The sequence below is a fragment of the Myiozetetes cayanensis genome, unplaced genomic scaffold (genome assembly GCF_022539395.1).
Source record: "Myiozetetes cayanensis isolate MyiCay16 unplaced genomic scaffold, myiCay2020 scf1, whole genome shotgun sequence".
NCBI lineage: Eukaryota > Metazoa > Chordata > Aves > Passeriformes > Tyrannidae > Myiozetetes > Myiozetetes cayanensis.
The window spans coordinates 14,810,724-14,829,327 of NW_026086604.1; the positions used below are offsets into that span (position 1 = coordinate 14,810,724).

An 18,604-nucleotide genomic window follows, 5' to 3' on the forward strand; every position below is an offset into this window, starting at 1 on the left:
AACCTTATCCCTATCTTCCTATTATATTAATATGCCTCCACAGGAGTATCCTACTTTGTTGGTGTAATCTATTTTCTTGGCTCTTGGCTGTTCAGAAGTATGAGAACATCCTAATCTGACCATATTTAGCTACTTGTAGCATTATTACTTCTCAGGTATTTATTTTGAGAGAAATAGGCATATAAACTCATCTCATGCAAAAGTAGATTTCTTAAGGCCAGATTACTTGAGTTCTTAAAGTGTCTGCTTCTCTTTGTGGACTACCTTAGAATGTACAACTACTCTGTATTCTGTCATGACTCTCTCCTCTGAGGCTTCTGAAAAGTGAAATCCACATTCAGTACTTACTGCCATGTGTATGATGTAGGAAATAATGCTTATTTTGCCAAGTATAAAATATTTATTGGGTAATGGATTTTTTATTTGTAATGGTGGGGTTGTTTTTATGTATGTACATTCATATGCAGCCCAACACCGAGTTTAGTGATGGCATGTTTGAACCAAATAAATTTCTATAACTACACCTTCAGTGTATTCAGAAACTACTGTTCAATAAACCCACATACAAACTCCAGTTAAAACTAAAATTCTTCTCTTGTAGTGTAAAGATGCTTCAGAGAGCAGGAATAGCTTGCTTTCCTAGTTGTGTTTAATAACCTTAGCAAAGTGATGCAAATTATTATTAAAATCTCTGATTTGTTTAAATGTCTTCACCAAGACACTCCTGTAACTATTTTGAGTTCCACCTTATATCATATGAATTCTTCTTGTGTACATAAGCTGTGGATATGCCATTCAGGTGTTTGAGTAGAAACAACAAATACAAGGTAGTCTTCCTTTTTCTATGTGTTCTTATGATGATTTCTGAAAATAAAGGAGGAGTATCTAAACCCGTCCCAGCCCTGAAATTGTTCATTCAAGCCCACTCCCATTTTACTTGGGAACTGGAAGAATAACTAACCCTATCTTCTGATTCATGAGGAGTTATTTTATACTGATCCTCAAAAAAAGCCAAAAGAAGGTTACAGCTATACTCCAACATTCATATTTACATAGAAATAGCATTTTAGAAAGCTCAGAGGATGGTTAGAGAGCATTGCTGTAATTCCAGTATGGCTCTGCTGTGGGAAGGTACAGTTCTAGGGCCCATGACTTCCACTGGACTCAGAGGGGGAGGAGGGCTTCTGCTACTAAGGATTACAAAGAATCTAGCATTTTGTGCAACAAATAACTTTTGCTTCTGCAAATAATGTATTTCCCAGAACGATTATCAATGTTTGTAAGTTACACCATAATAATACACAAGGAAATTTACATTTTGCTTCTCGAGATAGTAGCATCTCTGTATTTATAAGAAAATTCTCTTCCATCAGAAGTGTAAAAATATTTATCAGCACATCCTGTATCTATCCTATAAGTTGTCTTTTTTAGTAATATGCTGTTTCTCCTGAATCCTGTTTTGCTCTTGAGTATGGTAATGATTAATTTATTTATAAAAAGATATCAATAATATTTTTCTACTTTGGTCAGGGTTCTTTGAATATCCATCAATTTTCTGTAAGCAGTTTATGGGTATGAAAAACTCTTTGATGATGTACAGTCTATCTTCTCACATTAACTTCTGCTAGACGTAGTTCCTTTAATCTACGCTGTCTTCATTGGCAATATCTACTTGTAATCAATAGAAAACGTCTTCTTCCATATAGTTTTTAAATATATATATATTCTATAAAGCCAGTTAAGTACACCATACCTAAATTAACCTATACTTATAAATTTAAAATATTTTAGGAGGTCCATTTTAATGTAAGGTTCATTGGTCACAGGCCAAGTGTATTAGAGATAAGAGGCCCTTAGTTTAATGACTAAAAAGGAAAGTTTCTTGTGGTGCTTTTGCCTTATTCTTGCTTACATTGCTGATATATATTAAGTTTTGCATTTATTCTCTTTTTATTGGTTATTTTATTTCAAAGGTATGTTGAGACCACAGGGTTTGCCTAGATTAACTATCTTTATCATAAAACCAGACAAAAATAATGACTTTTACAGAAAGAGATGAGCTGTGGGCTTGGGGAAAAGGAGAGACCCCACTACCTTCCGTATTACACTTTGAAAATAACAATTGTTAAGGTAGAAAGAAGACCAGCTGCAGAACCAACAGCACAAGAATAGATTGTATTTAATTTTTTGTATTCAAGTATATTTTTTTCTTTTTATTTTTCTTAATGGAGAAAGCAGGGGATAAGTTGCTACATTTTCTCAACACAGAAGAAACAGCTGGTTTAGAGCAAACATACTGTAATTTTTTTAAATTTCCAGGTTCCATAAATGTGTTGCAATGTTTTACACAATTATATGGTGCATGGAAATAAACTCCTTTGGCCATACTTTTTTTTCTTAGTTATGGAGGAGAAAAATAAATTACAAATATCATTTCTTTCCTTTGTCAAGTATACAAATTGGTCTCAATATTTGTTTTTGTAAATTGTTTCCCACCAAAGGTACAAAATCTGAACTTGTTAGGTAGCCAGTACTCTAGTTTACATATACTTCCATGATAAAATTTGTCAAATGAAATGAAATATTTTAGACTGTATTACCTGATACATGTTTTTGTTTGTTTGTTTGTTTTTTAACTAGTGAAAAAGGCCATAGATTTTAAATCTAGAGGATTTAAATTGTTTCCAGGGAAAGACAACAGCAACAAGTTTTCTATCTGTGAGTGTACTCCTTTTTTGTTACTTTTTTCTAGTGCAAGAGTGAAGTTTGTGCTGTGTTGTTTGTGTTTTCAAAATTATTTATGTATTTCTAATAGATATTTTTTCTCCAGTCTGCATGGTGAATTTTTAAATATGGTTCTACTCTAAAGACTCTGAAGTCTTTCTATAAATCTGGCATTGTAGAAGGACATGTTATTTTGCCAGTCATTTCAAATTAAATTTACCATATTTGCAAGGAAACAAATATTCATCCGCCTAGGTGTCAGCTGTAAACTTAGCTGTGAACAGATCTGTTATTTTAATTGAACATTAGCATCAGAAGGCTGTGCAAAACAAAGCCTATCCTCGTTTACAAATGCACAACTGAATATTTTTTTCACAAGACACATATGATGTCACTCTTTGAATTTATTTTTTTAAAATTTGCATTTTTAACCAATTAACTAACCGAAATGTTAAAAGTTCTGGAGATGCTTAGTGCCTTCAATTTAATTCTAGAAATTAGAAACTGAATCAGGTGACTTTCTAGCACAAATTAAATAGGTGTATCACTAAATACATTAAAAAGATACTTTTGCAAAAGAATGTGCCATTTTTATAGAGTTTCTTTTCTTTTTGGAATAGAACCACATTTTAAATATTAGAAGTAAATAAAATGGACTAAATGTTTAGCCTATGTCTGATTATACTACATTTCATTATTCTTCACAGGAGTGAAAGAACTTGTTTTTGAAGCACCTTAGGTTGGACATGTTTGCACTAATTTTTTTGCTAATTACTGTCAATGATGGATTCAGTTTCCAGAATTTAGCAGGACACATTAACACGGGTTTTAATTTTCGGTGTTAGATTTTAAACTGTCAATGTGTTAGATACAATTTCTTTTTTTATAGAAAGATGTCTTCAAGCAGCAGGTCCCTTTAACATTTACCAAGTCAGAAAAACAAAGCAAAACACACTTCTGCTCAATTTTTGTAATGTGACTTATTGCCATGTTCAACTTCTCTGTAAACTGCATCACCTAAATAGTTATGTGGCATTTCTGGTTTATTTTAAAAAGTTGTATGGAGATATTTTTAAAAAACATTCTTTTTATGAATACTGGGTGAATGGAAAGTAGAGTGATTTTACAACAAGAAATAACAGTAAGATAATTACAGTAGTGTTTATAAAGTACATGACTGAAGTCTCTGTCTGATGGCCCATCTGTGTTTTTATAGTTACAAATGATAATAATACAATGGATGATAAAAGACAGTGTTTCTCTATACATTTATTTGGCACTAATCCTTACATTTTCTTCTATATAAACTTTAATAGAAATTCCATATTTATGATGAATTACAAGAAACTTGTGATATCCAAAACTGATTGTTATGAAATTAGTGATGAAATTTGTCAATATATTTTTTAAGGTCTTTATATAATTTTATACGTTATGATATTCTATGTAAAGCTGAAAACTTCTTTATCTTTTTTACTGATTATGCAGAATAGATTACTTATATGAATCAATAATAAGTGAAGGTGAAAATCTTGGTGATTAGTACCTTTAGTGATCATAATCTTGTCATAAATACATAACTAAGATTTTATATTGTGATCTAGCATGTAGTTAGCTAGTCACTTTGGCAGCTGAGGAATTGAAGAACTGTATTTCATAAGACAGTTATGTATTTGGCTGTTGACTAGACAAGTTTTGCAGTGTGGTCTCAGCTGAGTCTGTACTTGCATTACAATGACAGTTAACGGCCTTTAAAAAAAACAATGTCCATCATTCAACTGTTAGTGGAAATAAGATAAGTGACCTATTTTACATTATGCCTTATATTAGCAATGTCTTTAAAAATTTTCATCTGCCATTTTCATCTGTATGTCCTTTATTATTTTACATCTTTTTTTCAATATTTTAGAACATTCAATACTAATGCATAGGTGATTTGCAAAGAGGAAACCCAGAATGGTAATATTTGATGCAATGGTACACTTGGAAACAAGTATGCATCAACTTAATTTTAGAAGTGTTGACGTTACCAAATGAATTCATTGGGGAACTAATTCAACAAGGATTAGTACTCTGGAATTTCTTGCTCCCAGTTTCTTGACCAAACTGTGAATGAGTGCTTTCCCGAGATGCCTTTAACTTACTACAGGAAACACTTTTTTTGCTTATTATTATATGAGCATCTGGGGTGTAAAACAGATATCTGTGGAATTGCATGGAGATGTAGACTGAAAAGTCAAGCATTATTTCTGTAAAAGTAACATCCATACAAAAATCCTAAAATGTGCAGTTATTTTTTACTAAGTACTTAACAGAAATCAGATTGGTTTTAAAATTTTGTAAATGCATTTTAGAATTGGGATTAAATCAGAAATTTGTTTAATGGCTTCTATCTGTTCATTTTCTTCTGTATTTTTACTGTAGTATATGTCTTACATTTTAAAATTTATTTTATTGATTTTCTTTAACATAAGCCTTTATATTTTTATTTATGAATATTAACAAATCCATATCTTATCATTTAAAAATCTATTTTGTAGAGTATTTCTAGGAATGAAACTTTATACAGAAGATATAAAGAAGCAATAGGATTTTCAAGCTTCCATTTTTTATAGAAATTGAAGTGTATAATAGTGTATAATAATACCTTGAAATCCAGTAGAATATTCTTTTTTATATTAATATTTCCTCTAGCACCTGTGTATGGGGAAACATGATGTCCAAATATAAAATATTTATTTGAAATATAAAAACATGAGTTAAAATAAATAGAAATAAATATGTTTAAATAATAGGGTTGGGGTTCTTTTTAATAGTAAATAATTTCTTCTGTGTGCATTGTTATATGATGCATGGCCAAATGGCACCATTATAATTTCTATAATATTATTACCAAGCATCATCAATAATTTCTGAACTATATGTCAGAAAAATGTCAGAAATGTTTTCTCTGTATATACAGGCTACTTATGATGATTCTGGACTTCTCATGTCTCATAATGAAGCACTCAGTTATTTGCAAAGATATTTCAGTTAATTCTAAGTGCTTTTCCAACAAGATGGCCTTGTGAAATGCAGTTTATTGAACTGTAGTTGTCATATATATATATATGTATATATATATATATTCCAACTCTAGCGTGAACTTGGGTTTCTGTAGCTAATATGCTTTCATCACATGCACAAGAATTGGAGGAGCAAGAGACTGAAACCTGAAACCTGAACCAGGAGGAAGAGTTGTCCTGTCCCCGAAGTCCCCTTAACATAGAGATCCAGATGAACAGAGATTGTCTTGGTTTGCTATTAGAGCAACCTTGAACATCTTACAGGTATTTTGGGACAGAGGAGAGTAAATATTCTGGATCCAGCTGACAAGGGCTGAGCTTGATAGATTTTTTGAGCAGTGTGCTCAAAAATTCATAATCCACTGCTTTATGAGCAGCGTGAGATGTTTTCTTTTGAAGCTTCTGCAACATTTGGATTTGGCCTTTGGCTTTCTCAGGGTTACTAAACCAATTTTTTCCCTTTCTGCGTGTATAAGACAAATCTCAAGGAAGGGAAAACACCCAAGTATTCTGAATTATTTTCTTCTTCATTAAAAGCTGAAATTTAATGAACACTCTTTGGAAGTATAGTTAGAATATAAATTTTTCTATCTGTGTGCATTCTATTGCAATGTAATGTGTTTGCCCTAAGTATATGCAAACTTTTTCCTTAAAGAAAAGTAAAAATCTAATACTGCAAATCCATTGGTCTAGTTTCTCAGTAATAAAGATGAATAAAGGTTAAAATCTTTCTGCTTAGTATAAATCTCTTGGCGTCAATGTATTTTTTTATTTCCTTTTTTATATTCTTCTATCAGGCTATAAGTTTACCAAGTAATAGTAGAATAAGTAGACTAAGTTAAGAGGTAGTTGAATATACTGAGGGATAGGTTGAGGATTAGATTGCTGTATACAAATTTACAGAAAAACACACAGAATGGTTCACAGGAAATTTCTCTCTGAAGATCTGTTTTAGATAAATGTATGCAAATCAAATTGGCATTTTGAGTTTACCTTCAGATCACCGTATTTTTGGAATATATACATTTTCAATACTTATTAAGGACAATTCTCTCAGCAGGTGCTTATGCATTCATGTTTTATTATAATTCAAGGAGAAAAGGTCAGCTCTTAGTGGAGATGACATTTATTAGCGTATATTCATAATAAAATCTTAGATCCCTAAACCTGATGAACACTCCTTTAAATGTTAATGTTTCTAAATAAATAGCAATACATTTCTATATGGATTCAATAATTTTACAAACAAAAAAATAGCTGATTAATTCATCTTATTAAAAAAATGTGGAGTTTTTTTATGAAAAACATCAGAAAATACATACTTTGCTTCTTATAGAGAGGAAAAACTTATGTATTGAAACTAGAGTTTATATTGGTTATCCTATTCTGTTGAAAATCTGTTTTAAAAGACCTAAAATGGAAAGAATATACTTTTTCATATTTGTAAATTTTAATTGCTCAACTCTATATTTTGTAAAAACTATATTATTTTATCTCTTTTTTTGTTTATTTTATTTTGTTTTGTTTTTGTTTTTTTCAGTAAATGAGGGAGGTATTAAACAGGCGTCCAATTTGTGTCCAGATCCTGGAGAACCAGAAAATGGAAAACGGATAGGCTCAGATTTTAGGTAAAATATAAACCCTACCATTGTATAATTTCTCTAATACTGAACTTGGAAAATGTATCTGCTAAAAATGTATTACTGTTGTTGAGTACTCTTTCAAAAGTGACCTTTTTCTCAGTAAAAAGTGATCTAAAGTTCTGTGTAAAATTATGTAATGCAATATAGCCTGTACTTGGTATGCAAAGAAATGTACTTCCTACTCGGAACAGAGCATATATCGCTGATAATCTGGCAAAAATTGGATTGAAGGTAAGTTGAAGGAATTTTCTCTGTAAATACTGTATTAGATTTACACATATTGAGCATACATGTGGTACTGGAGGTTTTGGTGAAGGACAAAGCAGAACTGCATGCAACACAAGAACAACAAAACTTCAGAGAAGAGATTTCAGATATTACAGAATTATTCACTGGACTATAATAGAGAGTACTGCATTTCCTACAGTATGATTTTCAGGAACCCAGAGGTGCGATACATGTAGATGTATTTCCCTAGTAGCGGCTCAGCATCTTTAATGTAGACTGTATTTTTCATTAATTTTTAAATATTCCCCTCTATTCTCAGCTATCTTTCAAATTCCTTATCTTGTAAGGAAAAAAGATTTTTAATACTCCTTCAAAACATTCTATTGTCTTTTTCACAGTGAACACATATGACTCCTAATTTCGGTATTGGCAGTGGTTGATGAGTAGAGAAACACATACATAATCACTTTTTGAAAATGTTTTGAATTCATTTTAATCTCTTTTCTATCTGAGTTTCTCAGTTGCTTCCTTTTCAATTGTTGAACATTTATTTTAAAAGTGTTAACATTCATATTATTTTATATTTGATATATAGATACTTTGGACAGTATAAAAAGAATAAATCTAAATCTATGTTCTTGTTTCACATCATATGCTAATTTCACATTATCATTTTGTTTACAAATCCCTTCAAAACACCCAACTGAAGAAAGAAAAAAGGAAGAAATAATTAAAAGGGAGATTGATAATTTTAAAATTAATTGGTTTTATTACACTCAGGTTTGTTATTATATATTTTGTATTTTACAGATCACATAGCACACTTCTAAGCGTTTGAAGATAACTGTTAGAGTAATTTTGGAGATGTACAAAGATATAAGAAACTAGGGTATTTCATTCTTTTACATAATTTCTTGTACCTTTTACTATGTGTTTTTTGTCTTTTCTCCTCAAAATCAAGCAAAACATAAAATTGAAAATGGCAGCCTAAGTAAATGTGCTAGCTAGCAATCAGTCATTATAATTTCCTAGTCAGTTATTATAGTCTCTCTATTTCTCTAGTTTTGAGAAAAGAAAAAGTTCAATGTGTATCAGAGAAAGCTTTATAACTAATTTAAAAAAAATGTAATTTCTGATGTCAGCTGGCAAAAAAATTGTCAATATGTTCAGAGAAATAAAAATAAATTCACTGTATTTAACTGCCATGCCTCTTAGAATCATTACTTAGGTGAGTGTTTTGTATTTTAACTTCAAAAATACTGCTTGAGAGTGAAAACCTTTGACAGAGAAGATCCCCATCCTTTTTCTAGTGTTATCTCTGCATGTGATCAGTGAAAGAGCTACTTGCCAAGATTATTCTGTGTGAGGGGCAGTACCTTAAAGAAGATATGATGATTATTGTCCTGCTCTGCATTGTTGTGGCTTCATGTTGAGTACTGTGTGCAGTTTTGGGCACCACAGTATATAAGAGGCATTAGGCAATCAGAGAGCATCCAACGGAGGGCCACAAGGATGGGGAAGGGCCTTGAGGGGAAGCCGTATGAGGAGCAGCTGAGGACACTTGGTCTGTTCATCCTGGAGGAGACTGAGGAGAGACCTCACTGCAGTTACAACTTCCTTGTGATAAGAGGAGGGGCAGGCACTGATCTCTTCTCTGTGGTGACCAGTGACAGGACCTGAGGGAACGGCCTAAGGCTGTGTCAGAGGAGGTTTAGGTTGGATATTAGAAAAATGTTTTTCACCCAGAGGGTGGTTGGGCACTGGAACAGGCTCCCAGGGAAATGGTCACAGCACCAAATCTGAGAGAGTTCAGGAAGATGTATTCTGAGTGTAGTTCTCAGAAACAAACCAGAAAAGACCCTCTCTTTATAACAGAAAAACATGGTATTTGGAAATAGAAGAGATATACATATATGTGAACAATTTCTAGCCACTTTGTTAACAGGCTTTGAAAAAGGTAACAATTACTCTTTGGGTTGTATTCCTCTTACATATATTAGGGATAAATAAAGTGGGTTTCTATCTAAGGCTTGTTAAATGTCTTATGAATGTGAATGTTGAGATTCATATTTGTAAAGAACAGCATTGGTGCATGTTAATAAAACATGCACATTTATCTCATATTGAACACTTCATGCATTGAAAAAAGATCTTACAGATAAGAAGAGCAGAATAAAAATTTTCAGCAAACTCATTAAAATTCCTTTTTAAGTTAACATGGTTTCAATTCTTGCCACTGTCATAATGGTTGCTCAATAGCTTCATAAGCTTCCAAAGTAAATAAATAAATAATACATTTACATTTGTTTAAAAACAGCCAATACTATAGAAAATCTTTTCCGTGTTGTCTTATATCTGATGAGCCCCTGGTGGTCTAGTGGTAAAGGCGCCGCGCTATCACCGCGGAGACCCGGGTTCGATTCCCAGTCAGGGCCACTCCCGGGCAGGTGGGGCTCGTTAGCCCTTAAAGGCAACCCACCTACGTCCTAAGGACCTCGCTGCCACCGTCCAAGCTCGCTTGGCCCCGGCAGATGAACCTTAGGATTAAAGGGTGGGCTCAGTTCCGCGCACACTGTGTCTCACCTAAAAAATCCAATGCGCAGGCTGGAAGGTGGAAAGACCTTCCCCGGATCTTCGCTCGCGAAGACTGGCCATTATTATTATATCTGATAGAGGGAAAATTAGCATGCTTTCACCTTTACCTTCTTCAAGTCCCTCGCTCTGTAATGAAGGAAATAGCTTTACTTTAAGCTTTTCTTCTTTTCCTTTCTGAAATTCCAATTACAATACCTTCATTTTAAAACACAATATTTTAAAGAAGGGTTTAGTTCTGTCTTTATTAAGATCAATCAAAATCGAATTTCAGTAAAATTTAATCTATTTTAGAGAAGAGCATGCTCTTGTCACTTCTCTTTAGCATTCTTCAAAGTGAAGGTGTAGGTTTGGAAGCATTTTATTGCAATTTCACTCCTGTTCTGATTATAAACACTACCTACCCTCATTTGTTCTTACATGGTTCTTACACAGACTTAGAAAATCTGTAATGCAAGCTCTAAGACAAACTTCAGCATTTCATGACATTCTTTGGGGCTTGAAAGTACCTTTTGGATAATTTTTTCTAATATGAAAATTCAAACGAAAATATCTAATGTAAAAATTCTCTATTGTTATATTTTGAAGTTGTAAAGACTTTGTTTCTGATACTAGATGCCTATTTGAGCATAACAGATTTTGCAGGTTGAAATAAAGTCAAAAAGACTTACTCGTAGCTGCCATCTTTTCCTGTAAGAGAGAAATATTTCACCTCATAAAGAAAACTTCCCTTCCCTGGAAGTTTGTTAAAATTTTAGGGGTACCAGTGAGTATTCGGATAGAGTTTCCTATTTTAAATTACTTTTCATACAGTAAAATACAAATCTTTTCCACGTGTGGCCAATTTTAGAAACAATGCCACTATGGAAAATACAAGAAAGATGTAATAGATAAAGAGAAAAGGTTTTCATGTGATATTGTTGCTTTTTTTAATTTTTGAGTTTTGAAGGGGTCTTTTTCTTTGTTTCTAGTGGAACAAACATATCCAGGTTGAATTATACTTGCACGAGTGTTTTATTATGAAGCAAACATGTTCCTTCACTGCCATCACAATGTTCTGTCTTCATGAAATGAATGAATGAGCCCATCTCTATCCGTCTACTTCTGTGGTGTGATCCAACTAGTATTTAAAGTTGAGATTCTGATCAAACTTGGATCACAACAAACCAGTGAATGCTGTTGGACAGCCATAAAAATGTTAGTGTAGTCTTTAAAATACATATTCATATTGAGAGTTTATATATTAAAGACAATTTATTTTACCAATGGCTTGACTCACAATATAAACAATGATAATATCTTCTTTCATTTTATATTATAAGTTCATTTGTAGTTATTCCTTGAAAGAATGACCTTAAGGTGAAACACTGATTGGCTAGATTGGCTAGAAGTTTCACACTTAATTTTCCTTAAATCTTCTCTGAATCACACACCATTCTCCACAGATACACAAGGTTTGCTTCTAGACTCTGAAACTTCAAGCCAAACATCCTGAAAATTTAACAAAACCCTATTTACAGCATGAGATGTCCTGAAATACTGATTGTTTCTTTACACTAGCATTGATATGTATCATAATATAAATTAGTTATTTGATAGAGATGGACTTTGAGAGATGATGTTTAGTTATTTCTGGTTGTACTTTTTTTTTTTTAATGCCTAAATATTATGTCCTCTCAATTTTGTTTGGTTGCAGGTATGAGCAGAATAGATTAATACTGCAGAAAGGTGTGAATCTTGGACAGTGTTTTTTCTGTACTTGAATTTATATGTGAATTTTCAGTTGATTCCACAGAAAAAATATGGAACTTCAGTGTACAAATTCAGGTGTTTTCCTTGCATATGAGTGCAAAAATCCAAACATCATTATCTTGTTCTTCTAGTCTCTCTCACCTACTCATCACAAAATTTACACAAGAAATATAAGTTCCAAGTGCAGAATAATACAATTTATCACTATAGCTGAGTTTGAGTTTTTTCTTCCTTGAATAATTGATTCTTGTTCAATAATAATTTAAAGAATATATCAAATATTGGAGGAAAATAACCTAAAATGAGGTAGTTTGTTGTGTAAATGCCTACTGTTAAAAGAATACTATTCAGTATAAACTGCATATGAAGTTCAAAATTTTAAACTTACAGTTTCTCATCCTTCAGAGATTCTATAGCTTCATTTTAGACTCCTTCTTACTGCTTTTAGTTTGTGTTGTTTAAATAGGGGATTGAGGCAGATGATGGAGACTTTTTTTAAAAAGAGATATGAGATTGAAGTTTTCACAGATTTGTAAAGCTAACATCCTTATTAATATTTACTCATACTTTTTTTTTTCCAACAAAAATGTATCCAAAATTTGGAGGTCTTCATGAAATTCAAACCTAATGGCAATCCTCTTTTGTCCTATTAGAAAGAGAAATTTTCAGATAAAGTTACTGAGAGTCAAGCATTCAGTTGTGCAGCTCTGAACTGCTTTAGGACATTATATTGTATATGCAAAAGTTTTGCATGAATTCAGAATAAATTGAACAACTTAAGTGAGTCATAGAAAAATTATTTGAAGGGTCCTTCACAGGCCATCCACTCCAGCCTCCTGCCCAAATCAGGACTAATCAGATCAGCTGTGGCTTTGTTTAGCCAACCCTGAAAACTCCTAAGACTCCTCTTGTGAAGAGTCCACAAGAGTCTGAATATGCTGTTCCAGCTCTGCCCTGCTTTACTGAAAGAAGTTCCTTGCAAAGTAAAATCTCAATCTTCTAAACTGTCCCTCGTATATTATTTACCACATTTAGAAAAGTTTGGCTTTGTAATGGTTTTTGAAGTAGTTAAGGTCTGTTATTAGAAATTTGTTAGACTAATTAAGCCTAACTGCCTCGATTTTTTACTATAGGTCATGTGCTCTAAGTCTCTGACTAACCTCCAAATGCTGGAGTTCTTACCAATCTCTGTCTTGATAGTATTCCAGACACAGCCCCACCAGCTGAGTAATAATTTCACTTGATCTGCTCCCACCACTTCTAATGTAGTTAAGTATATAGTTTGTTTTATTCAGGATGAGAACACATTACTGATCAATATTGCAGAACTTTGTACCTGTACTTGTTGAGTGTCATGAGATTTCTGTTGGCCCAGTGCTAAACTTCATCAGGTGTCTGGATAGAAGCTCTGCTATTCAGTGTGTCAGCTACTTTTCCTACTTTTGTATGATCCGTAAATCCATGGATCCATAAATTCTGTCTCACTGTCAAAGTTGAGGATGAAAATATTAAACAGCATAAGACTCCATATTGATTTCCTAATGCTCAGCTTATTACTGGCCACCAGCTGAATACAAAGCCATTGATTCCTACCCTTTGATCACAGTTACCAGACCAATTTTGAATATATATCTATTCAGTCCATATTTTGTCATCTCTCATAAGACACTGCTGTAAGAGGTGCTGTCAAGAACCTTGCTGATGTTGAGCACTGTTACACTGAGCACTATACTCCACGAGTAGAGTGGTCCATGCAGCCTGTCATTTTGGCATAGAAGACAAGCAAGTTGATCAAATACAGTTCCTCTTTGTAAGTGTTCTTAATTTCCTGTTCATGCTTTCCTAGAGTACATGTTCTTTCTAAAGATTATGTAGGGTTCCTAGCTTCTCCTTGCCTTTCTTAAAAGTTAGCCTTTCTACAGTCACAAGGAACTTCTCATCATCATAATTTTTCATAGATGATACCAACCTCGCACAGACTCAGTCAGACTGTTCAGCTCCCTTCTGTGAAAGTTCTCTGGCTCCCTGCCTTTGAATACAGCCATCTTCTTTTACCTGTTGCTCCCCAGTATTGGCTGTCCCTCTTCACAAATTATGTTGGTACATGCAGATGCCTAGGAGCTTATGTGCTGTAAAAATTGATGCAGAGAAGACATTTAGTATTTCTGTCTTTTCCATATTGGATTTCAGCATCACAAAGTTGCCTCATCCATTTATTAATGAATCCACATATATATGAACTTTCTTTTGTGACTGATATACCCACAGAAGCTCTCTTCCATGCTAATATGCCTTGCCAGTCTTAGCTCTAGCAAGGGGCTCATCCAAAGAGTCTAATTTAGCCACCCAGAGACTACTAAATTAGTAGCTCTGGTTCAGAAAGTTCATTAATCATAAATGATTGAAATATGGTAATGATCAGAAGATGAACTATAAGTGGTTGCTGTATTCTAGAGATTTTCTCCAAGCATTCAGTTTTCATCACTTACAGTGTTAGCATACTGCACTAAATGAACCCAGTCTGGCCTTTGGCTGCATCCACAGACAACTTCTTTTTGCCCTTTTACTTTTGAAATTTGTGAGAGATTTTCAAGCTGTCCTTTAGATTTTTCTTTTTTTTTTTTTTTGATTTATATATGTCTATATAATATGCAAAAATGGACAATCTTATAACTATATCAAGCTTCAGTTCTCTCGAGATTTACAAAGCAGATACAGTCACACTTTTAGGAGGGTTCATCCGGTAAAGAGTTTGGGTCAAATGTAAGTCAGGAAATCAAACTGCCCTTATTTTTCCACACTATTTTTGGTCACTTGTTCCCACATTCTGTTTTTGGAATAGTCTGCCAATTTTCTCTAAAATAATACCTGCCGATAATTCAGAGGCAGACTAATCCAGCTTCCATGGTCTGATTTTCTCACTCCCAAGTTTTTGGTTCTCTAACATGCAATCAGATCTCTCACATGTCCTCCTGCAATACCTCTGGATATGCAAGAGATATCATCAATTTTATCCTATCAAGAATCCCTCTTTGTCCTATAAAACCATCCTCAAATTACTTGGGATTCTTTTAAAGAAAAATAAAATGAAATAAGAAAATAAAACCTTACTGAAATTGCTGCTGTCAGGACACCATACAAACCCTCATCAAACCCATGGTCAAGTGCTCTAGAGAAAACTAATTTGCATGTCCTTTTTCAATCTTCATCATATTCACGTCAGGTACCTCATGCACTCTCCTAGGGAGGGAAGTGACACTTAATCCTCTTGTACTCAAGTTATGAAACTTTTTTTAAGAGAAAGACGTATTTTGAACTGAATTCTTTTACGTCACAGATCAAAGTTGGTGGAGAAAAAAATATCATCAGAAACAAGAAGAATCTCTTCTACTAGACAATTTTGAAAGAATTACTATTGTTTCCATTTTTAAAAGATTGTATAGATAGATAATGACAGCAAAATATTAAAAAATGGTAAGCTTGACTAGGCTTTTAAGCTACTGAGAGACAGATTTTAATATTTCCTTAACGAACTCTCTTACTATTATCTTTTTTTAGATGATCTTGCATGGAAATTGGTCTCTGACTCTTGCATTTTCTTACTTAGACTGGTGTTTTATCATCTGCTTATCTAAATGCCCTTAGTGGGTCTCAATCACATGTACCAGATTTAGTAATTACGCAATCTCACTGTGTTTATGAGTCCCATATGCTTACATCATATACTATCAAATATCAGTTTAATATCAAAACTGATTTGGACAAGTAAAGTGGACTTCATATTGTAAGTGTTATTTATACTTTTGAAGGTGATAAAAATAATTATAATACTTGTACGGCCTTTATAATCATTCAGACCTCAGGAATTTTACCAGTTCCAGTTTGATTGCCATGAGTTCAATGTAATTCATAAATGGTGTACTTTCTGCTCAGTATTTCCTCTTTAAATCAGTCTGTGGTTAGTTAAAGAAAATATATTTTCATGTTATTTTTTCATGTGTTCCTTTTTTTTTTTTTTTAAATAATCAAAGAGGTTCAGAATTTCTCAACATGACTTTCTAAAGCAGATAGATTATTGTGAAAATCTAGAGAAAGATATTTGTGTCTTCCCAATTGCTACCAATTGAACTTTCCTAACAGTATAGTCACTTTTAACATTAGTGACAGATAGTCTTTGTGTTTCACAATTTTGAAATTGCTCCAACTCTGTGATCTGCTTGTGGCTCTTTTTCCTCAGTGTCATATAGAAGCTTTTCAACCTTGCATTGCTAGGGCCTTTACATTATGTTTATTTTCTTACTTTCTTAAGTTTTTCACTTTTATGTTTTCCCCTGTTTTTTGTGGACTCTGCAGCTCTTCTTTATGTCATTCTTTCACTTGACCTCCAAACGACTGTTAAAAAAAGATGAACCAGCTCATACCAAAGTGAGCCCAGAGAGGGCTGAACGCTGTGCACTGTTGGGCTGGTACATAGCCTTCAGCCTTTTACTACTGAGAGCAGAAATTACTGGATTATGTGTTTGTATTGTTTGTCAGGGCCGTCATATCTAAAAGAATGGAAAAAATGGACTTGTACCTATTTGTAAAAAAATGCCTCTTTTTATGTCATTGTTTGATTTTAGTTTGGGAGCAACAGTACAGTTCTCCTGCGATGAAGATTATGTGCTTCAAGGTTCCAAAAGTATCACCTGTCAGAGGATAGCTGAAGTTTTTGCTGCATGGAGTGATCACAGACCTGTGTGTAAAGGTAAAGAGGAATTCTTACCCTTATGGTGATTTTTCTATTTTATATCTATCTATTGTTTGAAAGCCAATACTATTAAATTAGTATTTTGTATGTACCTGAAGTTTTGTCCCCACTTTCTTAGTAAAAAAGGACACACCGATGCTGCTTTATCTGTGGATAACTCACTGGAAATGGTTGTCAGACACAGCTGATTAAATCAAGGATCGTGTCTCCCACCTTAGGTGTCTAAAGCTATGCAATATGAGTACCCCAGATTTACTCCACTATGGAAATTAGCTCTCAAGAAAGGTGTGGACCAGTGAAAATAGGACAGAAGAAATTTTTTAAATATCAAAAATTCTCTTAATTTCTTGTTTTTCAGAAATATATTTATCAGAATATAAACAAGTGTAAAAGAACTGGGTTGTTTTGATCTGAAGAATAAAGAATCCAGTGAAAGAAGAGGGAAATTATAAAATATAATGGACTCCAATTGTGCAAAGACAGGTTTACAGTTGGACACTAGCAAAACTTTCTGAACTAAAGAAATTTAGGTACTTGAGCAGAAGTATTCCATAGCATATGAGATACACACATATCCAGGAGAGTTTGAACGCACACAGACTCATACTGAGGTGGGGTAATGGACTAAATACCTCTTCAAAGTTCTTCCAATCCCTATTTTCTGTGTTTTATTAGAGAAAGAACACTTAGATTTCAAAACTGATTCATTTAAAAAAATAAAATCATCATGAAGATCATATGTACATATAGCTGCATGACAGGATTTATATATTTATTGTATGATAATCATGAAAAAATGACAATACAAAGGTACTTGGCTTTTATATCCCACATAAACAGTAATATAAATGGTAATTGTACCACAAATAGAATCACAGAATCATTGAGGCTGGAAGAGATCTTTAAGATCAACAAGTCCAAACGTCAACCCCAAACTAGCATTGTAACTGCTAAACCACTGAACCATATCACCCAGTGGCAGATCCAGATGCCTCCTAAACACCTCCTGGGATAGTGACTCCACCGCCTCCCTGGGCAACCTATTCCAATTCCTGACCACCCTAATAGTGAAAAAAATTTTTTTCAGGTATCTGATCTGTATCTCCCCTGTCTCAGCTAAAGGCCATTTCTTCTGGTCCTCTCACTGGAGGCACAGAAGAAGACACCAGTCCCCACCTCACTACAACCTCCTTTCAGGTAGTTGTGGAGACCAATGAGGTCTGCCCTGAACCTGTTCTTCTGGAGACTCAGCTCCCCCAGCCTCTCCTCATAAGACATGCTATCTAGACCACTCATGAACCTTGTTACCCTTCACTGGACATGGTCCAGCACCTCAGTGTCCTTTATAAAGTGAGGGGTCCAGAACTGAACACAGACTTGAGGTGCAGCCTCACCAATGCTGAGTACAGAGGGATGACCACTTCCCTAGTCCTACTGGCTACACTGTTCTTGATACAGGCTTTCTTGGCCATCTGGGTACCCTGCTGGCTCATATTGACTCGGCTGTCAAACAGCACCCCCAACTCTTGCTGTCCTCTGCATATTATGCATTTGAGAATAAAATTTAGCAATCTCATTTAAAAGACACTCTAAAAGGAAAGCATACTGTAATTAGCAGATAATTTATCAATAACGCACACACTGTCTATTGGTTTTTTAAAGTATCTCCCCTAACAGACAATAAAGTGTTATCAGGAGTGCTATGTCAAGACTGAGATGTATGCACAGCTACTTGTAAGTTTTGAAAGGCAGTTTTTGGGAAATATGGCCTTCAAGCATAAGTGGTTATTAAATAAATTGCTTTTCACTTTTGTGTAAGTTTTGAACTCTGAATAGCAGCGGGTAATAAA

At 33.8% G+C, this 18,604-nt stretch overlaps 1 protein-coding gene across 6 annotated transcripts in view; it reads left to right on the forward strand.

Annotated features, from left to right (window-relative positions):
- CSMD3 (CUB and Sushi multiple domains 3) overlaps positions 1–18,604 on the forward strand; it is a 605,611-nt gene that overhangs the window by 253,909 nt on the left and 333,098 nt on the right. For 4 of the 6 annotated variants that reach the window (XM_050305446.1, XM_050305454.1, XM_050305471.1 and 1 more), the window contains 3 exons: positions 2,641–2,718; positions 7,330–7,417; positions 16,627–16,751. In XM_050305446.1, the coding sequence (XP_050161403.1) occupies positions 2,641–2,718; positions 7,330–7,417; positions 16,627–16,751 (291 nt within the window). The remainder of the gene's footprint in view (positions 1–2,640; positions 2,719–7,329; positions 7,418–16,626; positions 16,752–18,604) is intronic. The other 2 variants (XM_050305462.1, XM_050305480.1) reach the window with 1 other exon arrangement.